Source organism: Echinops telfairi, unplaced genomic scaffold, assembly GCF_000313985.2.
Source record: "Echinops telfairi isolate 266 unplaced genomic scaffold, ASM31398v2 ScPeMD7_5592;HRSCAF=6446, whole genome shotgun sequence".
NCBI classification, from domain to species: Eukaryota; Metazoa; Chordata; class Mammalia; order Afrosoricida; family Tenrecidae; genus Echinops; species Echinops telfairi.
In genome coordinates this window covers 12,349,217-12,377,186 of record NW_022109491.1, presented here as the reverse complement: position 1 = coordinate 12,377,186, position 27,970 = coordinate 12,349,217, and the positions used below count along the sequence as shown (strand labels likewise).

General features: G+C 55.9%; 1 protein-coding gene across 2 annotated transcripts; it reads left to right on the top strand.

Moving 5' to 3' along the window:
- On the top strand, positions 1 to 27,945 carry GDAP1L1 (ganglioside induced differentiation associated protein 1 like 1). 2 transcript variants are annotated; one of them, XM_004697997.3, is made up of 6 exons: positions 1 to 1,082; positions 8,226 to 8,418; positions 9,409 to 9,582; positions 12,154 to 12,251; positions 12,970 to 13,084; positions 26,523 to 27,945. In XM_004697997.3, the coding sequence occupies exons 1-6, from the start codon at positions 789 to 791 to the stop codon at positions 26,864 to 26,866; spliced, it is 1,218 nt and encodes a 405-aa protein (XP_004698054.2). In that variant the 5' UTR covers positions 1 to 788; the 3' UTR covers positions 26,867 to 27,945. The 2 variants fall into 2 exon arrangements, with proteins under 2 accessions (XP_004698054.2, XP_045151226.1); XM_045295291.1 differs by lacking the exon at positions 1 to 1,082 and adding an exon at positions 6,486 to 7,998.
- The last annotated feature ends 25 nt before the right edge of the window (positions 27,946 to 27,970 follow it).

The window sequence follows — 27,970 nt, the reverse complement described above, 5'->3', positions numbered from 1 at the left end:
TTCTACTTCCGTGCAGAGTTACAGTCTCAGAAACCCACATGGGCAGTTCTATCCTGTCTGTCGCATAGGGTTGATGAGTCGGCAGGGACTAGATGGCAGTGAGGTTTTTCTTTTATTTTGTATACCCCACACCCAGCCTGTCTCTGGGGTGGAGGCGTGACCTTGTACTTTAGGGCTCTGAGCCTCACCTTCCTGTCAGGAAACAGTGATGACTGCACAGGTGAATTGAGATGATGTAGGTGCAGCGTCTGCGTGGGTACATGCCTGCTGTGCTGTTAGCCATGATGGTACTGTGAACTTAGTGCCAAGAGCAAACACCATGGCGACCGACTGCCCAGGGTTTGAATCCCAGCTCCAGCACTTACTCGCTAAGTGACCTTGGACAAGGTTGCATAAACACCCGTGCCTCAGTTCCCACCTCTGTCAAACGAGGTCACGGGGATTCTAACAAGGTTAAATGAGTAACTGCCGGGCAGGGCTGGTTAAACCATGGAGACCAGAGAGGGGCAGAGTTAAAACATCGCCTCTTTTCAAGACCCTGGCTTCTCACAGGGGCGGGTCTCTGTGACACCAGGGTTCAGAGGCACGGAGTGCATTTACAATGGTGGCACAGACAGGAGCCAGTGAGGGGGCAAGGCCCACTTTCCGGGGGCTCTAGGCACCCTCCCCTGGAGCCCATCGCGAGAGGCCGGCTGGCTGTCCGGCGTGGCCCGGGGCAGCCAGAGGGTGTGGGGAGAAGGGTAGGTGCTCCCGGGATCCCCTCGCCCCTCCCCCACTGCCGGTGAGTAATGACATTCGTGGAGAGGGGAGGAGGGGGAAGGAGAGGGGCCGGCTCGGCGAGGCCACGTGATGCTGGGCGAGCGAGCCGCCGCCGCCGAGGGAGCCTCCTTCCGTCCTCTCTCGGAGCCCCGGCTGTCATGGCGACCCCCACCAACTGCAGCTGGTGGCCCATCTCAGCGCTGGAGAGCGATGCAGCCAAGTCGGCCGAGGCCCCCGACGCGCCCGAGGCGGCCAGCCCCGCCCATTGGCCCAAGGAGAGCCTGGTTCTGTACCACTGGACCCAGTCCTTCAGCTCGCAGAAGGTAGGTCGGGTGGACCCGGGCCCGGGAGCGCCTGCTGGCGCGGGAGAGGGGGACGGCTGGGTAGGCCTGGCGGGCCGCGCCTGGAAGGTGGAGAATGGGGCTCTCGGGACCCCAAGGACTGGGATGCAGGCCAGAGGTGCTGGCCCTGCCTGGGCCCTGGAGTCACCGTCCCCAATTCTAGGAGCTTCCACCTGCCTCCTTCTCTTCCAGAAGGACCTGACCTCTTGTGGGGAGAGGGTGACTGAACAGAGACAAAGACTAGGGTATCTGAGCTGGCCTGTGTGCAGGGAGCTGAGGCGGGGAGGGGGCTGGAGCGCCCCTCGGGGTCCAGCCTCCAGCCCCGCGCTCCAGCAGGGAGCGCCTGCAGCCGCTGTTTTCGTCGCTGCCGACCCCCGTGACAGCCCCTCTACCCCTTGCTGAGCTGGACCTTCTTCAGAGTTGGGTTTGGGGGACCTACCTCCAGCTTCTCTCCTCCCCCTTATCTTGAGCTGGGAGCGAACAGGTTAATCCACCCCCTCAGACCAGCTCCGCTCGGCCCCTATGTCTGGGTTTGGTTCTTAAAGGCACAGGGTGGGCTTGGCTCCTTTTCCCCTGCCCAGAGCCAGGGGAGGTGGGGGCATTTAGGAACCTAGCCCGGGACTGAATTCTTGGTTCCCGCTTCCCGGGGCGAGGGCCTGTGAGACTGGGGCGCCTCTAGGGGCGCCATCTCCCACCTTGGGAGCCTGTCCCGTCTCCGGGGCACGAATTCAGCACCACGGCCAGGGTCCAGCGGAGGGTCCTTCCTCATTTGCGCATTTTCCCGAAGCAGAAACCGGTTCTCCAAAGAGGAGGAAACTAGAATCAAAGACGAGTTTCAGTCGTGGTCCAGGCCCCCAGTCGTGCAACCTGCTTAGATCTGCAGCTTCACCTGGAAAATGGGAATAAGCAGAGCCGTAGCTACCTCCTCGAACTCCAGGGTTGCTGGGGTGTCGTTATAGAGGCAGAGTAAGGTAGTGTTCAAACTTGATCCTGCCGGGCCTCACCCAGAGGTTCCAGTTCTGTAGGTCTGAGGTGCTGGGTTTCTAACAAGCTCCAAGGCAGCTGGCCCACAGACCCCCTGCTAGTAACCCGAGCTTCGAGACTAGACTGAAGGCAGGCAGTCCCCAGTGGAAGAGGTGTCTCCCCCCACTCACTCACTATGGGGTCTTGAACACTTAACTATGAGTCCCTTTGCCTCTCTGAAGCCTCTATTTCCTTATCTGTACAATGGGGCTACGAACAATACCTTTCTTGGGGGCACATCGTAAATGCGAAGTGAGAGGAGGCCCAGAAAATGCTGATGGCGGTGCCTGGCGAGGGGTCAAAGCCCTCTTAATGATGCGAGTTCCAAGTGCTAGGGGTCAGGGTTAGCCAAGGTCACACCGGGTACATCCCTGAATCTGGCACCCGTGTGCCAGATGCTGGTACCTGAAGCTGGGGGTCTGGATGAATCAGACCGATTTTGAGATTGAAGACCCTTTCCCCATGCAGAACCTCAGGACCCAGGCCTCGGGGACCAGCAGGCAGACAGGCAGGGAGGCAGCACCATCCCTCAGCAGCCCTCTGGGCCCCTCCTGCTCTTCTGCCCAGGAAACATTCTCTAGTCATCCTGAGCTCAGGGCTAAGGCAGCTCCTTGGTCAGGGATATGTAACTGTGACCAAGCCCTGACCAGCTACCGTGGCATCTAACTGCCTCTCCTGCCAGGGCCTTCCCCGGCCCAGAGGCCTCTTATGGGCCCAGTGTAGCCTGGGCACTGCAGTCAGGTGCTCCTGGTAATACTTTCAGCTTGGCACTTTGGTTGTGTGGCCCTGGACAGGTTCCTGCACACCTCTCTAAGCCTCAGCCATCTTCTTCTAAAGAAAGGAGACTTTTACAGAGTACCCCCCAGACTGCCTGGGAGCACTCACAGGACACGGAAGGAGCATGGTGGCATAGGGATTACATGATGAGCTTCGATCTGCAAGGTCGGCAGTTTGAAACCACCAGCCACTCCCCAGGAGAAAGAACAGGCTTTCAGCTCCCATAAGCAGTTACAGTCTCAGAAACTCACAGGAGCAGTTCTACCCTGTCCTATGGGGTTGTTATGAGCATCAACTTGATGGCAGTGAGTTTGTTGTGTGGGGGTTGGGTGTTTTTTGGGGGAGGGTATTTTTGGTAGAGGACTTGGGCATATACTAAGAGGCTGGCACACAGTAAGCACTCAGCCGGTGAGTTCTCTGTGTTTTCTCCAGTCCTGGAGGGTCTTGCTTGCTTTCCAGGGCCTGTCCCCACTGTGGAGCATTCAGGATGTCTGTCCTTGATGGCACAGTCTCCTGTGTCATTCATCCTGAAAGTAGCCCACCTCCAGGAGGGACGACAGCTCAGGAGACCCCTCCAGAGCCAGAGGGCAGCAGGAAAGAGCAGCCCAGACTGGGCCAGCATGTCCAGGCTCTGGTCCCAGTGGGTGGCCTTCCTGGGCAAACTGCTTCAAGTCCAGGGCCTTGGCTTGTACCTCTCTAAGCCTCCCGACAGGCCTGCTGATGTTGCACACACGCATCCCCGTGCCCCACCTTGCACGCACCCTGTCTGCTCCTGGAAGGCACTCAGCAACTGCTCTGGATGGGGATCGAACTCATGGACTTGGGGGATGCGGTCAAATCCCAACACAGCCACTTCCCAGCTGGGTGATTTTGACAAAAGTCCTTGACTTTCTGTGCCACTACCTCCTTGTGTGTTTTGGGGTAATAACAGGTCCTGCCCGAGAGGGCTGTGAAGATCCCATGACGTCAAGGGCTGGCATACACTTAGCACAATGTCTTTAAAAACGCCCCTTCACTGTGGCCCTGCAAGCACCCTCAGAGGTGACCATGTGGGCCTGGGGTGGGGGTGGGGGGCCATCAACTGGACTCTGAAGCAGTTCCTGTGCCCAGCCTCCAACTCCCCCGTCCTTTGGAAGGTGGTTGTTGAGGATGCAGTGAGGCAAAAGTGAGAGAGTGGCTCACTGACCGGCCGGGTAACCTCCCATGAGTCCTGACCCTCTCTGGTCTCAGTTTTCTCAACAGGAAAACAGACTAGCTGGTGGGTCCCACCTGCCCCTCTCCCATCTCAGGCAAAAAGAACTACCCCTTTTTCATGTGTCCCAGCTGGGCCTCTGTTTCCTCTTTTGCACAATCCTAGCCCTTACCTAGTGGGGCTGCGGCCCGGGTTAAGTGGGTCCACGCATGCGAAGTTCTTAGAGCAGCACTGGAACTGCAGACGTGCTATGTGGGCGAGCTGTTATTACTAATACTGTTGTCATTTCTACCTGGGGGGGCATCTGGAAGGCCACCCCTGACTCCTGCGGCAAGGCTGGTTCACGATCCCCTTCCTCTATCCTCTCCAGACCTACCCTCGTCTCCTGAATGGATCCCTGGGGAGCCCCTGCCCCTGACTTCTGACCCCAAGAACTGAGCAGGTCTCTGGAGCCCCATCAGGCATGGCAGGAGGAAGCAAGAGGCGAGGGTCCCTTTCAGCCCTGCCCTGGTCTTGCCTTTAAGCTCCTGGACGCCGACCCAGCCCTGCCTGGGCTAAACTATTTCCACCCCCCACCCCCTCTCCTGAGAGACCCACAGGTGAGAGCTGGGGAGGCAAGGAGCCTGTCGATGGGCCCACTCCTGCACTCAGAAGACCCCAGTGGTTCCCCAGGTCCCTCCAGGCACAAGGCAGGATTCTAGCCTTGCTTGGGGCACAGACCCCTTGTCAGCTGCTGGACCTAGGCCCGTCTCAGAATCCTATATTTCATGGACTGAAAACAAACATGTCAGGCTCCTGTCTGAGGGAGGCAATGGATTATAAGAGCGCATCTTTGAAACAAGGCAGTGATAGAGCCATGCATGCCTCTGCATGAACCCGTTCCACAGCGTGTGTACAAGTGGCTGTTGTGAGGCGCGTCCGTGGTATTTCAAGTCTGTGGCTACAACTGCTACGTGGTGGAAAGATCCGTGACTTCGAGCCATGACATTGTTGCAGGCACTGCTAACACTACCTCCCTTTGTCGCATACTCCTACGTGTCTAATTGAAGAAACCGCTACATGACAGTTTCAGATGCCTGGAAATAAACATGTCACTTTTTTTGTAAAGCCCCATCCAAGTTTAAGCACTCCCTGGAGGTATTCTTAGACTCCTGGGCCTGAGGGATCTTGAGTAAAAGCTCCTTCCATGATCCTATCTGCCCTCCTCACCTCTCCCAGGCCTGACACCCCTGTCTACTCTGCCCCAGCCATGAAGGCCTCTTTGCTCGTGGCCCGACGGGTTGGACATGCTCCTGTGTTCGGGTCCTCCCCAGGCTATGCTTTCTGCTAGGAGCACCCTTCCCCCAGACACCTGTGTGAGCCCTTCTTCAGCTGACCCAGGCCTTCATTCAAACAGCACCTTCCCAGAAAGGACTGCCCTGGTAGATCATCCTATTCAAAATCACAACCGTCACCCCTCCTCCTGACACCCGGCACCCACGCCCCTCACCCAGCTCTACCCCCCTTTTCCCACATGCCACGTCATTATAACGTCGAGCCCCAGCTGCCCCTACTGGAATGTCAGCGTCTTGAGGACAAGGAGCTTGGTCTTGTTCATGGCTGGGTCCGCAGTGCGTACAGCCCAGCCTGCACACAGTAGCGCTCGGTGAATGGGTGCTGAGAGTGATGTGTTTGTAAATAGGGCCCAACCCCATTGTTGTGGAATCTCACAACGGGCCCTTAGCATGGAGTAGACAGCCCCCCAGGATTCCCCAGCTCCTTATCTTTACGGGGAGGGGGGGTGGCGGCGGCGGGGAAGCCGACACCTCAGCCAGGGGAAAGGAAGGCAGCACTTCAGGGGGGTTCCAGCCCCACAGGGAAGGTCGTTCACCAGAGATGGCCGATGTCTGGTCACTGCCCAGCTCCAGGTGGCAGAGATGGCAGAGGGCCTCCGTGGCTGCATGCCCTGCCCCAGGACCTGGCTTCCTCCCCTGCCTTCCTCTCCCCAGCCCCCTCGCCCAGTTGACACAGGGCTTTGCCCACCGGCAGCTGACCCCAGATAGCCCCACTCCCTGGAGGCATCCCTCCAACCACCCGTGCTAGAACCTACAGGCAAGTGTCCGGCCAGGCGACAGGCCTGGCTCAGTCTCTCATCTTAGCCCGCCACGCAGAGGCCCCAGCTTGTGCTAGGGGCTGGACGGCTAGGGGTCCCAAGAACAGAGGGCTGAGGGGGCAGAGTCCTGGGACAGGAACAGGTGCTCCCCTGCTCCCAGGTCTCTCTAGATCAGTGGTTCTCAACCTTCCTAATGTCTTGACCCTTTCATACAGTTCCTCATGTTGTGGTGACCCCCCCAACCATAAAATTATATTCGTTGCTACTTCATCATTGTCATTTTGCTACTGTTATGAATTGGGCGACCCCTGTGAAAGGGTCATTCTACCCCCAAAGAGTCGTGACCCACAGGTTGAGAACCGCTGCTCTAGCTATAGGCAGCACCCATGAGCTCATACACACGCATACTCACACTCACACTGATGCACACACTAGTGCATACACATGCACTCATGCACAGCCCCACCTGATACTTGAATACTCACAATTATGTCCACATTCACCCAGGCACACCTACCTTACGCCCATGCACTTGCATGAACCCACAGACACACCTGCTCTCACAGGGTCGCCACTCACCCTGGTGGCCCACGTGGACTGGACAACACATGTGCACACAGCCAGACCCAGACAGGCTGCCCCCAGCGATTCCCCCAGCAGGAGTTGCTCCTCTCCCAGACTGCCAGCGGGTCCTTCCCACTCCCCCGGAGTCGGGTGGGAGTGTTGGGGTGGGAGTGGAACACCAGTCAGGGGGAGCTGCAGCGGGCACTCTGGACACAGAGTCCTGCCCCCTCACTTTACTGGTGGGAAAACACGGGCCCAGAAAGAAGCCGAGATGGCTCCAATGCCCCACAGCCCTGGGGTAGTTGAGGCAGGGTGAGGACCTTAGGTCCCGGAGCACCCCCTGCAGCCCCTGCTTTGGGAAATGGAGCAGAAGATTGTGAATGCAGCCTGGGAGTTCAGGAGGCAATCGGCTGTCACCTCCTCCAAAGGGAAAGGGAAGCTAGCTTCGTCCACGCTAAAGCTGGGGGTAGAGCCCAAACGATTGCTGGGCTTTCTAACAATGGACTAGGGCAGGACTTGTGGCCTCTCCTTCCTTCACCAGGGGAAAGAGAGAGAACCAAGTTCAACAGCCCCAGGCTGCCGCCTATGAGGCAAAGGCCAGACAGACTTCCCTCCACTCTCCAACCTTCTCATCAGCCTCACACCCACCCGGCTCCCACAGCGGGCAGCACTCTCCGCTTCCCTGCCGGCTCGATAGCTCCTTCAGGGACCACACGGAACTCCCATTTGAGCATGGGGAGTTACAAGTCAGAATCCAGGAGCTCCCTCTTTGACAGGACAGCTAGGAAGCTGTGCCTGCAGGCAGGCCCCTCCCTTAGTCCCTGGGCCCCTTAGAGCTGGCCTCTGTCCTGCTGGGCAAGGCATACATAGCTCTTAGCTTAGCTCCACTGCTAAGGACCCAGAGGCACCCCATTCTTCTGGGAAGCCTCCTGCCCAGGGGTGCTTAGCTGACTCACTTCAGGTCGGCACCCCAGCGGTCATCAGCTGCGTCCAGCAGTTGGCAAGGCAACTGGACGGGACAGGGCTTTGGGGCCGTCAAGACATGGATGGATGTTGACTAATATCTTTGTGCATCTTGCTTCCCCCCAATACGAGTCATTTGAGACCCTGAACTATCGATGATGGTGACGATAGAAATGTCTGGATTTCCTAGTCAGGTCTGCCTCAGGGAGCTGCACTGAGCGGCCTATCCTGGTCCTGGTCATGAGCTGAGGGGCAGCCGGGTGTTAAGGAAGATGAGGCGCAGAGAGGTAAAGACATTTACCCAAGCTCACACAGCAGCACCAGGAACTGGGAGCCAAGCGTGTGCCACCATGGCAGCCGGGCCCTTCCCAGCAGGCAGCACCGGCCCCACCCCCAGAGCAGGGCTGTGTTCCCTACACACCAGGCACACAAGTGTCCCCTCCGGCATGTGGCCTGGACAGAGTGTCCCTGTGTGTCTGACCCCATGCATCCGCGCTGACTCGGGTGCGTGCAGGTCCGGCTGGTGATCGCGGAGAAGGGCCTGGCCTGTGAGGAGCGCGACGTGAGCCTGCCACAGAGTGAGCACCAGGAGCCCTGGTTCATGCGGCTTAACCTGGGCGAGGAGGTGCCTGTCATCATCCATCGAGACAGCATCGTCAGCGACTACGGCCAGATCATCGACTACCTGGAACGCACCTTCACCGGAGGTACCCCGGCCCCGGCCCCGCCCCCGCCCAGCAGCAAGGGCTCCGACAGGGCCACAGGACCTCGAGAAGCCCACGCACACAGGCAGGGCTCAGATATCCCAGGACCCCACAGACCCGGTGCAGCAAGGCGTCACTACACCTTGGAATCTCATAGATATCCGGCAGGGCCTAGACACAGACTTTGACTGAGGTTCAGACACCCCAGAGCTCCACAGATCCCAAGCAGCAAGGGTCTAGACACTCCAGAACCCCACAGACCCTGGAATGAGCCCAGATATCCTAAGACCCCACAGACCTTTGTCAGCAAGGGCCTAGACACCCTGGAGCCCCACAAACCCCAAGCATAGACCAGACACCTCAGAACTCCACAGACCTTGGGCAACAAGGGCCCAGAAACCCTGGACAGCAGCAGACATGGGTAGGCCCCAGAACCTCTCGGACATGAACAGGCTCCACATACCCAGAATGCCTCAGAGATGGCAGAATCCTTGTACACAGAGCTCATGCCCCCAAGTGCTCCATGGGCTCAGAAGGAGCCAGTGGTCCAGAGACAAAGCCCTGGCTGCAGCCTGAGGACAGTGGCAACAGGGGTTGCCCCAGGCTCTTCCTTGTTCCTCCCTCGTCCCTCTAGTCACTCTAGTCCCGCCATCAGGGCCCTGCATGGCTTTGCCCTCCCTCTGGGAGCTGGTTGTTCCCACGCCCCCCACCCCACCTCAGCTCCTCAGGGAGAATTAGCTGCCAGCTGTGAAAACTCGAAGAGCATTCAGGTCTCCAGCTTCTCTTGAGACCTGGCAACTCCAGGCCGCAGGGAGGAGAGTAGCCCTGGAGAGGGACAGCGGGCAGAGCTGGGGGGAGGGGACGTGGGGCAGGGGCCTCGCAGGACCCTCTGTCAGTCACACAGGGAGTGTGGGGACTTCTCCTCAGAGGCCTGGATGGGGCGAGGCAGGGTGCCCCGCCCGCCCTAGCCCAGCCCCTGGCGGTGCCCCGCAGAGCACGTGGTGGCCTTGGTGCCCGAGGTGGGCAGCCCCCAGCACGCACGGGTGCTGCAGTACCGGGAGCTGCTGGACGCACTGCCCATGGACGCCTACACCCACGGCTGCATCCTGCACCCCGAGCTCACCACGGACTCCATGATCCCCAAGTACGCCACTGCAGAGATCCGCAGTGAGTGCCTGGGTGGGGTGGGGGGATCCCCTGTGCCCCTCCATCTCCGTCTCCCTCCCTTCATCTCACCAAGTCTGATGTGCCCCTCCCCTTTCTGGCTAACCTTCCATCTCCGTCTCCCTCCCTCCCTCTCTGCTGCAGGGTGGGAGAGGCCTGGTGGGGCATGGGGCTGTAAGGGTGGGGATGTGAGTGGGAGGAGCCGTGGAGACCCCGAGATGGGGTCTGCATTCTCCAAGGGCCGTTGTTCCAACTCAGCAAAGAACGAACGGGGCAGTGAGTGAGAAGGCTCTGGGTGCCAGTGCTGGTGGCCTGGCCTGGGCAATTCCTAAATTCTGGAGTGCTCCTCTACTCTCCCAATCAGAGGTGCCTAGAAGGCAGTGAGAAGGGGTCCATGGAGAATCCTCACGTGAACAGAAGGAGCCCACGAGCCCACGTCGCCTGAAGTAACCCGCTGCCCAGCCCCCCACACAAGCAGCTCAAGGTCTTTCCTTGGCCTAGCCTGCCCCCTGGAATCCGAACAGAGCCACATGTGACCGGCAAGGGAGAAAGTGCTACCTTTGACCTTCACATTCCTAAAACACCCATGCAACTTAATATAGCCCTGTGGCGGAGAGAGCCGGGCGTGTGTTTGCTGGGAGTTCTATCAGGCCAGAAGATGGAGTGATGGGTGGTGAAACCCCCGGGGCGCAGAAGGAGACCGTGTGTGTGGAGGCTGGATTTGCTCTGAGGGGTCCTTGAGGCTGTGGCCTATTGGAAGCAGCCCACCAGCGGGGCTTCTGGATGGGTTTGAACAGTGAAGCACTTAACCCTTTGTAGCCCCGAGAGTTTCAAGAGAAAGGTTAGGGAGGAAAGGACAGTGGACCCTGGGGCTGATTTGATGTGTGTGGGGGGACTGGAGGACAACGTGCAGGCAGGTGCCTTGCTTCAGTGTGGGGGTAGGAGGTGCAGCACCTTAGGGGGGAGATGCAAGAGGGGGAGGAGCAAGGAAGAGGATGAGGCCAGCTGGACCAGGAACCTGGGGGTGGGGGGTGGACTGTCCAGATGGGGCTGGAGCCCAGGGGAGAGGACAGGGAAGGACTGGCCTCACCAAAGACTCGATCCACTGGGCCCAGCTGACTGGCCAGAAATCTCAGAGAAATGCTGCCCTTCTCGGAACAGGCCCCAGGACCTGCTGCTCCCCGAAGACCCCCTCCTGTTATAGTAGACGTTCAAAGTGAGATGATGGGAGCCCATCTTTCTCCCACTCCACTCATTTCTTAGGGCTGCTGAAACCAAATACCCCACACGGGGTGACTTAGACAAGAAGGAGTTGTCTCAGCGTTGTGAAGGCTGGGAGTCTGGAGTCTGGTTATTGCCTCTGTGGAATCCTTCTGAGGGCTTTTAGGAAGATTCCATTCCACGCCTCTCCTCTCTTAGCTTCTGGTGTTGGCCAGTGATCCTTGGCATTTCTTGACTTGTAGATCATTCCGATCTCTGCCTCCGTGTTCACAGGATTGTCCCCCCAATGCCACCCCAGCGTGTCTGTGTCTCATCTCATTTGTGAGGATACTACTCATAGTGTATTAGGACGCCCTTACTCTAATATGACTCCCTGTTAACTGATAACATCTTCAAAGACCTTTCTAAGCAAGGTCACAGTCACAGGAGCCTGGTGGCATGTGCCGCAGGTTATGCACTGGGTTACCAACTGCAGCATCAGCAGTTCAAATCACCAGCCCCTCCTCAGGAGAAAGACGAGGCTTTCTACGCCTGTAAACAGCGACAGTCTCAGAATCTCACAGGGGCAGTTCTACCCTATCCTATAGGGTGGCTGTGAGTCGGCATCGCCTTGACTCACATTTGCTTTTTTGTTTTGAGAGTTAGAACTTTCAACCCAATTCAGTGCATAACACCCACTAAGATAAATTCCCAAGATGCTACTTTGAGTTCCACCATTAACCTACTGTCCATTACCCTTTCTCTTTGCGCAGGTGTGCAGGGCCAGTTTTACCAGGCAGAGTGGGCCACCTCATCCCTACATCATCAGGAAGTAGCCTTCCCCAAAATAGAGGATTCCAGACAACTGTTCTTGTGCTTTCCTTCTTACACTGAACACCTCTTTCTCTGTGAGGGCTAGTGGATGAGCGTTTGACTGAAAGTCGGACAGACCTAAGTTCGAAGCCTGCTTGTCGCTGGTGTGGAATGGTTACACAGCTTCTCTGAACCTACTGCATCCGTGTAGAGGGGTGGACGGAAGATACTTGCTGAACTATGAGTTTGTCCAGGTGCTGTGTTCTGTCCACGTGGTGAACTCCTCCTCCTCCTCCAGGACTGGGTTTCCTCTTTGGCGGAGGCTTCTTGGCCCCTCGTCCCCTAGGCAGGTCACCTTGTAGGCCCCATAGGGCAGGATAGGGTTCCATTCATCCCTGTGTTACAGCCTATAATTCATATCTAACTGCTTCAAAATCATTGGCTTTTGACATTTGCTACTTTCCTGAGCATTGTATGGATGGAACCTTCATGTTGCATGGGGGAAGGGGTGGGGAGGCACTGGTATTCAGAAGGACAGGGTCCCTCCTGTTCTTTTCCCAGGACATTTAGCTAACGCCACCACGGACCTCATGAAATTAGACCATGAAGAGGAGCCGCAGCTCTCTGAGCCCTACCTTTCAAAACAGAAGAAGCTCATGGTGAGTTCCTCTGGGCCTTCGGACTCCTCCTCCCACCATCTTTCCCCTAGAAAAGGACATGGACTTTAAGTAGTGGGTCAGCTGATGATGTGGAGTGGGAACAGCACTGGCTTGATTTTCATACACTGTCTCTGTAATGTATTGGCTTTATGATCACTGGCAAGTCACTGCTACCCATCCCACCCCCACCCACCCCCAGTTTCGGTTTCTTCATATCCTGGTTGGACCCCTAAAAGCAGAGCACTGAACAGGGGTACTTGATACTCCAGGGAGTGCTCTTAGGAGAACCCTGTAAGGAAGGGGAGTGGCAGGGGAAGGAAGGAACCCAAGCTGACCTGCTCCCACAGGGACCTCTGGAGCATAAATGACCACGAGGTTCATCATAAGGAAGCACCAGACTAGCCGTTTCAGCCTATATCGATGTGCCATTGGCTACAGATGGCCTGGGGGTGAGGAAGGACAGAAGCTCCTGAGCACTTCTAGGCAGAGCGGCTCTTCCTTGGCCAAGAGTAGTGCCCTGGACATGATGGCAGCTCTGAACCAGTAGTCACCAACATTCCCTGCAACTAGGGATAAAAAGGATGGGGCATCCTCTGGACTTGAGGAGATATTTGGATACTGGATTTGCAGAAAGGCAGTTAGGCCAACTCCTACCTTCCCAAGCCATCTCGGGCTCTCGTGAGGCCAACCAGCCCTCTCCTGCTTGCCCTCCAACCAGGCCAAGATCCTAGAGCATGACGATGTGAACTACCTGAAAAAGATCCTCGGGGAGCTGGCCATGGTGCTGGACCAGATCGAGGCTGAGCTGGAGAAGCGAAAGCTGGAGAATGAGGGTGAGTGCCACCCCGGGGTAGGTAGGTGACGAATTGCACCTGCCCTCCCTGCTTCTGCCCCAACCCAGCTTCCTTTCCCCGCAAAGATCTCCAAGGATGTTCTCCGTGGTGAGAATCATGGCTCGTGGCGTTACGCGAGCCTGGGCTCATGTTTCAACATGGCCACTTGCTGGCTGAGTGGCCTTCAGTCAAACAGTTCACATCTGCATTTCAGTGTTTTACTTATAAAGTGTCCATAATACTAGGGCTTTGCTCAGAGAGTTGTTGTGAGACTGCATGGGCTCATTCAACGGAGTGCTCAGCAAATAGTGGGTGTTTAACGAAGGCCGATGCTGATGCTGACGCTGACAAAGACGATGGCTGCACACCGTCCCATTCTTCTGCCAAGCCCACACCACAGAGGCAGAGGATTTAGGTTCTGTCTCTTGCCCAGGGGTGTGTGTACAAGGATAGGTTCGAGATGTAGACACGTTTCCTATCAACACAGGAGTGAGGTGTTCTGATGTTGCATTTCAAAGCACTCTGGTGGCTGTGTCAGCGTAGGCTTCAAGGTGAGAGGCAGTGGGCATGTCAGTGGATTTGAGGCAGACAAATGGATGGAACGTACTGAGTGCTTGTCCAGGGTTGGGCATGGGAAGGAGAAGTCAATGGTGACTCGGGTTTGGACCTAAAGCTACTGCATGGTACCATTTACTCGATTAAGAAAATGATGCTTGATACAAGAAAATGGAACCATGTTTCGTGTAAGACACAGTGAGTTTGAGGTGCCTGTGAGACATGTCTAACTCAAAGAAGAGATCAGAATTTGGAGATACCGATTTAGGGATCCCCAGCATATTTATGGTGCTAAAGGCCATGAAATTGGACAATTTAAGGATCAAGTAGAGGGAAATCCAAAAATATAAGTCAAGATCTCTTCTATTAGTGTTCTATTACCATGTAACAAATTACCCCCAAACATAAAGCGTGTGTGTGTGTGTGTGTGTGTGTGTGTGTGTGTGTAAACTGTTCCTTGTGGATTTTGGTGAAGGTATACAGAGCAGATCTGTTTCCCACTCAATCATTCAGGCACATTTTGTTTCCTGTCATTGGTTGCAATCCCCACTCATCCAATTTCATCCTCCCTGTGCTTCCCATTCACATTTCTCCACCTTACTGTTTTGAACCTTGTCCTTGGGTCCACGCCAAGTCTGTCCTTAACATTTTCAGATGGTTGATTTCTCTAAGGTGTGTCTGACTCGTGTCATTGTTCCCCGCCCAGAACTGGCTATTCTTCAGCTGAAAATTGAGTTGCGGGGAGTTCACTGCCAGACCTAAAGTGTGACTAAGGACCATAGTCTTGGGGGTTCACCAGTCTTCATCTGATCAGTAATCCTGGTCTTTTTTGATTTAGAGTTGTGTTCTACATTCCCACCACTACTGTATCCAAGACCTACTAGCACAGTGGTTCCCAACCTTCCTAATGCTGCCACCCTTTAATACAGTTCCTCATGTTGTGGTGACCCCCCAACCATGACATTATTTTCGTTGCTAACTTCATAACTGTTATTTTGCTACTGTTATGAATTGGGTGACCCCTGTGAAAGGGTCGTTTGACCCCCAAAGGGGGTGCGACCCACAGGTTGAGAACCGCTGTAGGATCCCTTTCAGAGTGGTTGGCAGTGGGACCTTCTGGTCTCAGTCAGGGTCGTGGAGACAGAGGCTGTGTGGACGGATCCACTGGACTAGTGGTGTCCATGTGTCCTCAATTTTCTGTACTCTTCTTTCCTCCAAGCAGAGGGAAACCACAGTATTGCCTTCCATGCCACTCAGGGGGCTTTTAAAACCCCAGTCGCTACTCAGCAACATAAGATGAAGAACATTGTACTTGTGAACTAGGTGATGCTGATTGACCTGGGGTTCCCTTAGACTATGGTCCTGAACCCCTAGACCCAGCAACTCATTTCCTCAGAGCATTTGGTTCTACCTAAGACGTTTTCATAACTTTCTCCCCTGTGTGCTCTACCACCTCCATGGATATATTTGCAGCCAAGGTAAATACCCATGTGCAAATATCCCTGTCCAACCTATAGACATTCCAAGTTTGACTCCCACGCTTCCTCCCACACCCATTGAAGGAGCATGTCTATCCTCGCATCTACTTGTGTTGCAGGATTGTGCCTACAAGAGGATTTCACTTGGCGGCCTTTAGCCCTCGCGTTCTTCCTGCTGTCTTCTGTCTCCATCGTTCTGTTACTTACCTCCCTCCCGTTGCCATCGCCTACCCTTTTAGCCGAGTCTGCCCTCTACCTGGTCCTTTGCCGCCCGCCTCCCTCCCATCCCTGGAAGGGAAAAGAATGTCTCTCTTGGTGTGGAAATCGCTTCTCCACTCTTTATAATAGTGCCTCCTGCAGTATTTGCTCTTCTTGATTGACAGATTTCACTCAGCCTGCCCTGACCTTCAGGTCTATCCATGCTAAGAGGTGTTTCGCAGACTCTTCGCTGTTCTTGAAGGTTGGGTCGTGCTCCACTGTGTGTCTGGACCACAGTTTGCTTACCCATTCGTCCGTGGGCGGGCATTTAGGTGGTTTCCGCCCTGTGCTGTGGACCAGTGCTGCGATGAAGGTGGTGCGCATACAGCTCTTGTTTTTCTAGCTTATCCACCAGGAGCGGGGTCTCTGGACCATGTAGTATTTCTACATCCAGCCTTTCAAAAAGCACCATACCGTTTCCCAGAGTCACGGCACTATTTCAGTGGTCCCTCAGCAGAGTATGAGGGTCCCAGTCTCTCCACACTTTCGACAGCATTTGTTCTTTTCTGTGTTGTGTTGTTTTGAACGTTGCTGTCAATGCTGCGTGTGGTGACAGCCCATTGTTATTTGGATTGGTGCTTCCCGAACGACTCATGGTTGTTAGCCCCTCGCCCAGTGCTTGCTGGCCGCCTGGATGTCTTCTTGGGTGAAGTGTCTGTTTTAAGTCTGCTGCCCATTTCTCCCCATTGGGTCATCTACCTCTTGCTGAGGTATTCGAGCTTTCTTTAAATGTTCCAGGCTAGCCCCTTGTCCAATATGTCGTACCAAAGGGGTTTTCTGTTTGTTTGTTTTTCCTGATCTGTGGATTCTCTCTTTACTCTTCTGGTGAAATAGTTGACGCCCCTCCGTGTTTAATTTTTAGGAAGTTAGGCTGTAGGTCTAGTTTGTCATCTGCTATGTATGTCTTCCGTTATTTAAAGCATTGATCGTGTCATGCATTTTCTGTGGATCAGGAATTCTGGAGCAGCGCCACTGGTAATGTAGGGTTATCATGAGGTTGTAATCAAGCTGTCAGCCAGCACTTTGAACCGGTTCAGAACAGTTCTCTCGTGGCCGACGGAAACAAGGGCAGTGTACATACTTCACAGCAACCAGATCTCCCGAACCAAGTAGGACACAGGCAGCAGAGCCCTGCTCAAAGATGGTGGCTGGTGCACTTTCAAAGTAATGTCCTTGGCCACCATTTTTTAATGGGGCTCTGTTGCCCGTTTCCCACTGGGGTAAAAACCTGACACCCAGGATATTTGGTTGCTATGCACCCTGTGCCCTGACCTTGTTTCCACTGGCCATGGCTGGGCTGTTTGGCCTCACTAGAATTGGAGACTCCACTTCCACGCACGGTGGTTCATTTCTCATGGCCATTGACTAGAGCTCCTCCCTACGCAGGCCTCTCCGTGGGGCGACATGTATGTCTTCTCTTGCCGACAGGGCAGCTGGCTCCCCCCAAAACAAGTGATCCCAGAAAGAAAGAGAGGAAAAGGCAGACTCCACGATGTCTCTAATGCCTGACTATTGAGAGTCACGCTGTCATTTCTACCACATTTACAGTCGTGAGACAGGAGTAAGGAACTATACAACCCACATCCAAGGGGAGTAGAATTGGGATTCCCTAAAGGGAGGGATGTCACACACGTCGTGGGTGTGTTTTCAAACTACCACACTCGTCCTGAGGTTCACCCACATCGAGAGGCAGGTGAGGCAGAGGAGCTGGCACAGCTGGCAGGGAAGGAGGGGGGGAGGAGGAGCCTGTGTCACAGGACGTCAGGGCGGATGGTGTCCCATGCTGCTAGGAGACTGAGTAAACCAAGGATAAGAAGAAGTCCCTGGGTGCTGTCCCCTGGATGCTGTGGGTGACCTTGACAGAGCCGTTCCATTAACGTGCGAGGCAAACGCCAGCCTGGCCTGGGCTGCAGAGGGCTTGTGAGTGTGTCCCAGGTGAGCAATGACAATGACAACTGACAAGCCTTCGGGGAAGTCTAGCTGTAAAAAGCAATGAGGAAATGGGGCGGTGGTTCAAGGTGGGCGTGTGAAGTCAAGGGAGGCGCATTTGTGTGTGTGTGTGTGTGTGTGTGTGTGTGTGTGTGTGTGTAAGACAGACAGTAGGCATGAGAGTATGTTTCACGCGGACAGAAGTGGCCCCGTGGAGAGGGGAATGAATGCTGCAGGCCTTTGCCACGTTCTGGAGCTGTGGGAAGGAGCGTCGTGTGGACAGGGTCTCCGTTACGGACAGGTGGCACGCTGAACCTGGGCGGAGTGTTGGTGGTGGGGGCCGCTGCCGACCCCCGTGATGGAGTAAGACTGCCCCTCGAGCTTTCAGAGCAGTCATCCTGGGGGGCAGGTGACCAGGCCTTTCGCCCACAGGCCCCGGGAGAGCTTGAACCAGCGGCTGAGGGCCCCACCGTGGCCCCACCAGGGCTCCCTGGGTAAACAGAAGCGGTGCAGCTGAGGGATGGTTTACAGAGGTGTAGGCAGGATACAGGGAGCCACCAGGAAAGGGGTAGTGCCCGGGCTGAACCGGGCATGGGGCAGGGGGTGAGGTGGGGGGAGGGGTCTCAGGAAGCTGGACAGAGAGGCTGTGGAGAAGAGACTTGGCAGGAGCTGTGCCTTTCAGTAAAGAGACAATAGTTACCCCCAGAGAGTGGGGAATACTCACTCAGTCCTCCCTTCATCCCCCTACCCCCCACATCTGCTGCCTCTGTTCCCACTAGCTGGGCCCTGCTGGCTGCCAGAGGGCCTGGAGCCCTGGGGGGTGGGAGGTAGCTGCGGTCAGGCTCCCAGGGCACCGAACAGCTGCAGGAGGGAGGAGGGCAGTCCTGGAGAGGCCGACAGAGGAGGAAGGGTCAGGGTGCATCCCTGGGCTAGTCTAGGGAGGAGCAGGATGCTGCCTGCCCAGCCCAGGGTGGCAGAAGGTGAGTGGGGGCACCCGTGGGAAGTGACCCTTCCTGGGAGAAGGCTTCTGTTTTCTGAATGAAGTATGAGGCAAGGTCATCAGCTGATGCAGGCCTGGGGGAAGGGCTGTGAGAGGTGAGAGGGAGAGGAGCCAGGTGGAAGAGATCAGATATTGCAGTGCTTCTCAACATTCCTCATGCTGCGACCCTTTCATACAGTTCCTCCTGTGGTGATGACCCCCCAACCGTAACATTATTTTTGTCTCTACTTCATAACTGTCATTTTGCTAATGTTATGAATCGTCATGTAAATATCTGATAATGCAGGATGTATTTTCATGGTTACAAATTGAACATATGTGTTAGTCTGGGTACTTTAGAGAAACAAATCCACAGAAACTCATGTATAAGAGAGAGTTTTATATAATGATTAAGTGTGCATCAAGAAAACATCCCAACCCAGTGCTGTCCAAACCCACAAGTCCAATATTAACCCATTAACCCATATATTCGACACCAATCCAGAAAGTCCTCCTCCATCTCACAAAACACGCGCAGTGATGCCGACTTCAGGAGGAAAGTCAAATCAGTAAACGGGTAAGCATCTCAGCGCTGGCAGGGATCTCCAAACGGCTGCTCCAGCACCCAGGGCTGCATCGGGGTAGGTCCATGTGGCTTCTCCTTGGGGATGTCTTGCAGGAAGTCAGCCTTGCAAGCTGAAGCAGGGAACTGCTAAGGCAGCTGCACCCTGGTACCACTATCACAAAGCAAGAGACCCAAGAACTCGAAAGGTGAGGCTCACTCAGCCATTTATCCCTCCGCCCTTCAATTAACCCCACATGCGTTTATCGGCCAGGTTGGCACAATAAACTAACTACCTCAACATAATTAAAGTATAGTGATTAATCACCAAGTAACATGTAATTATATATCATTAAATATTTATGTGTTTTCTGATGGTCTTAAGCAACCCCTGTGAAAGGGTTATTCGACCCCCAAAGGGGTCTCGACCCACAGGTTGAGAACCGCTGAGACATTGACTCCTCCTCTGGGCCAGGGGATGAGAGCATGAGCATGCACCAGAACCGGGCCCCAGGTGTGCTGAGTGCCCCCCCTGGGCTTTGTGGCGCGAGTGGTGAGCCCTGCTGGCCGCCTGCACCCCGAGATGTCACGTGTCTGAATTTGCCCAAGACGAACCCAGACATGTTGCGGCTGTTGTCGTGGTTGCTGCTGGTTGGTGTCCTCGGGTCAGTCCCACCCCCAGTGCTGCCGTGGCCAGGGAAAAGAAACACTGCCCAGTCCCACCCTTGCCCTGCTCACCATTGTTCCCATGCCTGAGCCCATGGACACAGCCTCGGTGCCAATCCACCTTACCAAGCATGATGTCCTCCTCCAGGCACTGGGCTCCCCTGACCACATGTCCCAAGTACTCAGCCATGGACGTACTTCAGCAGGCAGACAGCTAGGTAGTGGTGGGCATGCCCTCCCCTCCCGCACACACCTCCGTGGACACAGGTGGATACACCAGGACATGTAGGGTTGCTATAAGCACGGGGATGTGCGCGTACACACACACCGTTGGCCGCAGGGGGTTGTGCAGGCACACTACAGTGAACACACTGACTGTGTGTGTCGAAGAAGCGGACAGCCTGGACACAGACGCAGGGCAGGCCGTGCCTGTGGGAAGGCGCCCGGGTGCACGTGCTCACTGAGGCTGGAAAGACACAGGGGAAGGGAGTAGTTATGAGAAGACGTTGGGACTAGATGACCGGGGTTCGAATCCAGACGTTGCCACCTGCTGCGTAGCTTTGGCACAGTGACTCATTCTTGCCTCTCGACATCACCTCACAGTTACCTCTCTGTCCCTTGATACTATCATCTGCCAAATTGGGAAAATAATCGCATCCACTTCAGAGGATTAAGAAGCCCTGGCGGTGCTGCGGGGTAAACGTTGGACTACTAACAGTAAGGCTGGCTGTTCAAAACCCACCAGCTTCTCCAAGGGAGAAAGATGAGGCTGTTGCCTCCCGTCCAGATGTGCAGTCTTGGAAATGCTGTGTGTCGGCGAGCTTGGTGACTGCGGGTTTGGTTTCTGGTTTGTAGAGTAGTTGTGAAGATGAAAGGAGGTCATTGTGTCCAGTGCTCTAAGCCAACTGGCACCGAGTAAGTCCAATACGAGCTTAAGCATCTCGTCATCGTCATCATGATGTAGGTTGTGGCTGCGGTCCTGAACAGGCTTCCGCAGTGCTTCCAGACAAAGATGGGCGAAGAATGGCCCAATATCCCACAGTCGAAGACCAGCCCCAGCAAACCTCATGGTCCCAACGGGCAGATCTACAACCCATCGTGCGGCTGGTGCAGGACCGGGCAGTGTGCTGTTGCCTTGGGCGTGAGGCTGTCAGGAGCAGGGGCCGACTCCGTGCAGCGAACACAACAGACCGTGTGCATAAGGACGGGGCGTCCAGTGAAGAGCAGCGACGTTCACCCTCGAAATGACCTTCCCAAGAGTGTGGCAAGGGTTAAGCTGGGGACTGGTCACGCCCGGGGGATGCTGGGATGAGTCACTCCAGGGGACTCCTCCAGCTCTCCGTGTCTGGAAGCCAAACCTCACCTCTCTCCTCAATCTACTTTTCTTCCTGGGCCATCGTCTGAGGCACTGCACGGCCTCCTCTCCACGTGGGCACAAAGGCCCCTAAACATCTCAACCTCGTCTGCTTCTGTTCCCTCAGCTCTCCCTTGACTGCTGGACCAGCCTCCTTATTCATCCCTGGATCAAGTTCAAGCCCTTTCTTGTGTTTTTCTACGCCATGTGGTTTTCTCCCCTGCCGCCCCCCCCCCGCCCCGCCCATAAGCTCCCCAGAGTCCCCACCCTAATTCTCCAGATCTTCTGAGCTAAGCCCTGAGCTCCCCTCACCAGCCAGCCTCCCCTGCAATCCTTTCTCACCCATGGGGTGGGGAGTAGGTGGTCCTCCTGAATCCTCATTGCCATTTCCCAACTCTCTCCCCACCCCACTCTCTCCTCCCTAAATGTCCCCCACGACCTCCAAATTTTAATCTGGTTATGAACCACACCACTCTGTCCCCTCCCACCACCGGCAGTCCCCTGTGGCCCTCTGCTCACCCAGCACCACTCCTGTCATAATGGTTGGCGGTCATTCGTAGAGCTTGCTCCCTCAGTTCTCTGACCTCTGTCTGTGGCACCTTCTGCAACTCATACTTGACACCAACACATCCCCACGAACTGAGAACACTCCAGAATCTCAACTTCTTATCGCACCACCTGCTATTTTTCAGCTTACTCCCTCTAGAGACACAGCGCCCATAGTCCTCCTGCCTGCTGGGACCACCGCCTTGGTCCTTCGTCCCTCCCCTGGGCTTCACTCCCATCCTGAGCTCCCTGCCCTCTGCACCCAGGTGCCCCCCTCGACCCAGCTCGCTGAGCACCTCCCGGGGGGCCTCCACCTTCAACTTGCCCGCCCTTCCCTGGCTTCAGCATCTCGCTTGGCAAACCTCGGAAGTGGTTCAGGGCCACTCTCTGTCTCACTTTCTGTCTTCCTACTCAGGGCCCGCTCCGTGGTGCTGGCCAGCCTCCCCAACCCATGGACACCGACCTCAGGTGGCCCTTTCTGCTGCCGAGGGCTCCGACCCCTCCCGCGATGACTACTTCACACCTTCTTCTTTCTTCAAGACCCTCCCTCCCTCCTCTCCCTGTCTTGCTCCCTGCTGAAACCTTTCTTAGTCACCGAGGAGCCATCCTCAGGGCTCCCACCCGACCACAACGACCCACTTTCCAGCCTCACCCCCGGCCCTGCGTCTTGTCCTCAGCCCCGACCCTGCATCCTTGGCAAATCTCGCCCTGTCATCTGACATGGTGACGTTTCTTGCACTTGAGAGTTTGGTTGAATCCCTTGTTCTCTTGGGGGGCGGGGGGGGAGGGGGGGCAGAGGGTGTGTGTCTTACCTTAGGGTGGCAACTGAGATTTGAGGGCGGATGGCACCGGGCGCTTCCCCTGATGACTGTGGATGAACGGTCTCTGCCGTAGCCTGGACCAATCGCCTCCCCAAGTGCTGGATCCATGGATCCGAACCACGCTCATCCCCTCCCGCACATCTCAGCAGCGATCCTCTCTGCTCTTCGCTGCCAGATGAGTCCCCTCCTCTCTGGGGGACCCTGCCCGTCAGCAGGCTCCTGTCCATCCCAACTGAAAATCGCTTCCTACTCGCCTCCCACGGCGGCCCCGCTTCCTGTCTGAACAACACTCTTTGAAAAGAGGTCTTGGCTGATCGGCTCCCGTTCCTCTCACACCCTCTTTGCCCTCGCTCCAGGTGGACGGCCATCAGCAGCCGCTCTTGACGGGGCCCCTGGGAGTCTAACGCAGCCATGGAGTCTCAGGCCTCGGCTTCAGCGACTTCTCAGCAGCCTTTAAGCCCAGTTGAGCACTCCCTCCTCTTGGAGACGCATTCCCATCTTGGGAATGACTCCAGGACCCTACACTCTTCCCTGTTCGCCTCTTGCCCCGCAGGCTGCCCCTTCTCACGCTCCTGCACTCCTTTCTCGTCGTCGTTGGCCAATCGCTAAATCTCCGAGGGCCCCAGGCCTAGCCCTGAGCCTGCTCCAAGCTTCCTCACTGACGCCATCCGGCCCCGGGGCCTCCGTGGGAAGATGGGTGGACACAGTGGCTGCAGCGATGGGCTCGACCCTAAGGCCAGGTGTGAGGATGACGCAGGACCAGGTGGTGCTTGGTCCTGTTGTACATGGGGTTGCTATGCGGCGGCCCCGAGCAACAAGAACCTGGAGAAATGCTCCCCTGAGCTAGGTCGGGCCCTGTATCTCTAACTTAGGGCTCCTGACCGCCCTTGGGTGTGCCTAACCATTACGGGAAGGTTACAAACTTCTGACCAAAGCCTTCCTTACGTTTACTCCCCCTACTCCGCACCCCACCCCCCGACCCGGACAAGGAAGACATTGTGTCTTGTGTCTCGATGCCCAAGGAAGGTGTACACCTTTACTGAATGAATAAGGAGGGACAGAGTGAAAGGGTGGCCGTTGACCTGGTTCCGACTCAGAGCGGCCCCGCAGGCAGGTGGCACTGTCCCCCTGGGCTTCTCGGCGGTAACCTTCAGGGCAGCAGATTGCCTGGCTCTATCCCACCCCCACCTTCCTCCCCGCAGAGATGCGGGGTTACCAGCTGAGGGCTTCACAGGGCACCGCCACCAGGGCTCCCTCCGCTGATGGTGGAGGGAGAGCCGGCTAGGGTGTGAGAGTCACAGGATTGCCCGGCTGAAAGGAGTGGCTGGTGCAAGATGCAAACGCAGGAGGAAAGCGTGTCCCAGGCGTGGGAGCCAGCAGCAGGGGGTGAAGACGCAGAGGTTAGAAGGGGCCTGGCTCGCTTGTGGGGAGACAGTGGGCAGATGGGGGATTCAGGAGAAGACTGGATTCGAGGAGTCTGTTGGTGCTAGGCTACTGGGAGATCTTGAACACTGGGCAAAGGGATTTGGATGGTCACCTGGGGTAAGTGGGAGGGAATCAGGGATTTTGATGGGGGGCCCCCCCGAAAGTGCTTGATATCGGAGGCAAAAGAACTTCAGTGTTTCAATTCAAGATGATTGGGAGAAACATGTATGTTCCCAACTATGTAGACTAATTTTGGGTGGCGTGTGAGTGTGACAAGAAACAATACAAAATCACGGAAGTTTAGTTTTCTCCAATGATCTCAATTATACCAAGAAAAAAACTCGGTGTGATGCCGGGATTTAACCCCTTAGAGGAGCCTTGCTAGCATAGTGGTTATGCATTAGGCCGCTAACCACAAGGTAAGCAGTTCGAAACCACCAGCCACTGAGCAAGAGGAAGATGGGGCTTCCATCCTAGTAGGAGGAAGACAGCAGACAGAGAGCAGGCGCACGCGATGCCGTGATGGCGGGACCTTCTAGGGGGCATTGAAGCAGGAGAGAGGGTGGTGATTGCTGTGCTGTGGCTTTCTGTTGTCAACATGAGGAAGGCTTCAAAAAGTCCACGGACGAGGGGACTTGACTGACCGTGGCATTTCTCCAGGAACGTCCTGAAACCCTTTGGTAGGTGCTCAAGGAAACCCAGTCGAGAGGCTGGCAATTTGAGCCAAGACCGGAGGAGGAAAGGCAGGGAGTGAGGCCTGAAGGCAAGAGTGTTTCAGACCGAGGGAGCATCGTGTGCAAAGGGCCCGAGGTTGAAGGACAAGGAGGCCAGTGTGCTGGAGGAAAATCGACCAGGGGAGAGGAGTGGGAGTCCAAGTCTGAAAGGCACCCAGGGGTCATCATGCAAGGCCTCTTAGCCTCAGCTTTCACTAATGAGCAGGAGAGGGTTTTGAGCATAGAGAAGTGATTTAAATGTTAATGGTAACCCTCTGGCTGCTTTACTCGAGGGGGCAAGGGCAGAAGCAGGGGGACTGTTTACGGGGTCCCTGCTAATTTGGGGTCCCTGCATAGGCAGACTGTTAACACACTAGGCTGCTAACAGGAAGGTTGGAGGTTCAGGTCCACAAGAGGTGCCTTGTAAGAGAGACCTGGCAGCCTGCCTGGAGGAGATCCAACACTGAGAGCCCCGCAGAGCCCAGCTCTACATTGACGCACATGGGGCCACCAGGTGTCGGGACCCACAGACAGCTGCTGGTTTTGTCTGTTTGCTCTGCGTTAAACCAGGGAGGGGGTAGCTGTGGTTTCTCCCAGGTGGTGGTGGAGGGGGGGGGGCAATAAAAGACATCAGATTCTGGATGTTTTGAAGGAAGAGCTGATGGGGATTGCTGACAGGCTGTATGTCGGGTGTGAGAGAGGATGACATGAAGGTCAATCAGAGAGGGCTGGTTGAAGACTTCTGGTCTAAGGAGCTGGAAGGATGGGGGTGACGTCACTGAAATGAGTAGGGGGGTGGGGGTGGGGTGGGAGTGACACCCAAGTGTCCAGCTTGGGCAGGCCCATCACACATCCAGCTTGGATGTGTTGAGTTTGAAATGGACAGCGGACACCCAAGGGAAACAGCCAAATGGGCCATTGAGTCTAAAGTTTAAATACATGCCTTTCCCTTTTAAAAGTCAGTTGATGTAAAGAAGGAAAAAAGTCAAGACAAGGAGACATAGTATTCGCATTGCCACTGAATCAATTCTGACTCACAACAACCCTATGATCTAGGTGGGGCTCCTGAGGGGAGCACACAGTCTCTGCTTTCTCCCATCGAGTGGCTGGTGGGTTTGAACCCCCGACCTCCTGGTTAGCTGTCATCACTTACCTGACAGTGGCACCAGGTCCCCTAGAGGAGGCTATGGAAAACTGAGGATGTGGAAGAGTGTATCTGGCCTTACTCCTGGGCTCACAACCACGGGCCCTGAAGACCAGCTTACTTCAAGGAAAACCTCCATTGTTCCAAGATATAGGCGTCGTCCTCAAATACACATTCTCCGGCCGCAAAGAGCCCCACCATTGCCCTCCATACAGGAGCTGTTATACAAGATGTGCCTGGCTGTTTGCTGTACGCCTGGAGGTTATCTGCAGTTAAGAGCAATCAGGCTCTACTGCCCGCCCCCACTAAAGAGCAGCCACCTCCCTTCGGAGGTCTCCTCCCGCCCGACACGAGTCATAGATTGCTACCCTGGGGAGGCCGCAAGGGCACTTAAGGTTAGGCTGCTGACTCATTTGATTTCGCACATATTCTACGACCCATTTGCTCTCTCACATGTTCACCATATCGCGTGCATGCCTGTTGAAAGATCTGTGTACCCCATGAATACATATGCCCAGTGAAAACTACATTTGCTCTCTTGGTCCTGACATGGGGACAGGAGCCCCTGTGCCTCCCTTTGACTATATTATTTTCTGTCATTGCAAAGCCGCTCCTAAGGCCCTGATCGACTGTTGGGGGACTGGTACCCCGACAGTATTGTTGTTAGGTGCCATCAAGCTGATCCTGGCTCAGAGCGCCCTACATGCAGCAGAATCAAGCGCTGCCCAGCCCTGGCCATCCTCCCAGTGGTTATACCTGCGTCCATTGACCCAGCCACTGTGTCAGCCCATCTTGTTGGGGGTCTTTCTCTTTGTCACCGACCCTCTACGTCACCAAGCGGGAGGAGAGATAGCATTGGACATGGCCAACCATCTCTATGGGTCAAGAATGAATGGATGATCTTGAGGGGACTGAGACCAGCATCGCTATGCCATGGAGGGCAGAGATGCGCGCGCGCGCCTCGTGTCCTCCTTTGCCCTCCTGGCATCCCTCTCTCTTCCGCTCCAGGGCAGAAATGCGAGCTGTGGCTCTGCGGCTGTGCCTTCACCCTCGCGGACGTCCTCCTGGGGGCCACCCTGCACCGCCTCAAGTTCCTGGGACTATCCAAGAAATACTGGGAAGACGGCAGCCGGCCCAACCTGCAGTCCTTCTTTGAGAAGGTCCAGAGACGCTTTGCCTTCCGGAAAGTGCTGGGCGACATCCACACCACCCTGCTCTCCGCCGTCATCCCCAACGCTTTCCGGCTGGTCAAACGGAAACCCCCCTCTTTCTTCGGGGCGTCCTTCCTCATGGGCTCCCTGGGTGGGATGGGCTACTTTGCCTACTGGTACCTCAAGAAAAAATACATCTAGAGCCGGGCCTGGGGCCTGGTGTGTGACTGCCGGTGTCTGTGCTGTGTGATCCCCGAGTTCTCAGTAACAACGTTTTGCCCACACGTGGACAGCCCCCCACTCCCCCCGCCCCTTGTTCTGAGTAATTTTAGCGTCAGCGTGAACACATTCCATAGTTTAGAAGTAGACGTTGCCAGTGCCGTGCGTGGAGGCCACGGCGCTGCTAAAGAAGAGGAGACACACAGAGCTCGATGCCTTTCCTTTTGATTCAAGGTGTCCAGATGGAACGGTGGGGACTGGTTAGGGTCTGAGGTGAGCCCCCGGCTGTCTCACCCGCCCAGGCCCTAGACTCTGGGAGGGGCTGGGGGCTGAGAAGGCCTGACCCTACGCCTCCCCTGCCCTCTTGCCCGGGCACTCTTCCACAGGACAAAGCCAACAAGACTCCACTCTTCTAACCAGCACCTCCGGCTGGGGCTGCAAACCTAGAGACCCTGTGGGCACCCCCTGAAGACCAGAAGGAGCGTCACTTCTCCCTTGGACCTGGACTGAGACAGCACTGTAGCGAGCCAAGGAAGTGGCACCCCCAAACTGGGCCGTGGTTGGGGCTGACACCATTAGCCCTTCTCACCCCGCTCTTGTTTCCTGGGGTGGGGTGGGGGGTGGTTTGACACAGACCGATCCCGAAGGCAGTACCCATCATCGCCTACCCGGGGCTTAGTGTTCCCACCTCGGGAGATGGGACTTCCACTTAAAGCCATGTATGTTGGCCTTTTCCCAGAAGGTCAGCCCCGGCCCAAGTGCAGGCATGGGCCCAGAGGTAGAAGAGCCTCAGACCCCTGTCCCAACCTCGGCCAAAGCCATCTCCTTTCAAAACCCACCTTTCTCACCACTCACGGGGCTCCCCCCCGAGCCCCACCAGACCACGTTAGGAGGGGGTCTCGGTATTCACCTTGCCCACCTGGGTCATGTCTCACTTTCCTGTGCCTTTTGCATGTTGAGAAAGGGTCTAGGGGGTAGGCACTGCCGCTCACTGCTTAGAAACAAACCACTGAACGCCCCAATAAAGCATCCGGGGGGAGCAGTCGCTTTTCATTTCTAAACCTCTGTTGTCCATCGAGCTCTCTT

Excerpts from the sequence above, each read along its gene's own strand:
- GDAP1L1 (XM_004697997.3), top strand. The coding sequence starts at position 789 with ATGACATTCGTGGAGAGGGGAGGAGGGGGAAGGAGAGGGGCCGGCTCG. Across the intron at positions 9,583-12,153 it reads CGCCACTGCAGAGATCCGCA|GACATTTAGCTAACGCCACC; the intron begins GTGAGTGCCTGG and ends TTCTTTTCCCAG. Across the intron at positions 13,085-26,522 it reads GCGAAAGCTGGAGAATGAGG|GGCAGAAATGCGAGCTGTGG; the intron begins GTGAGTGCCACC and ends CTTCCGCTCCAG.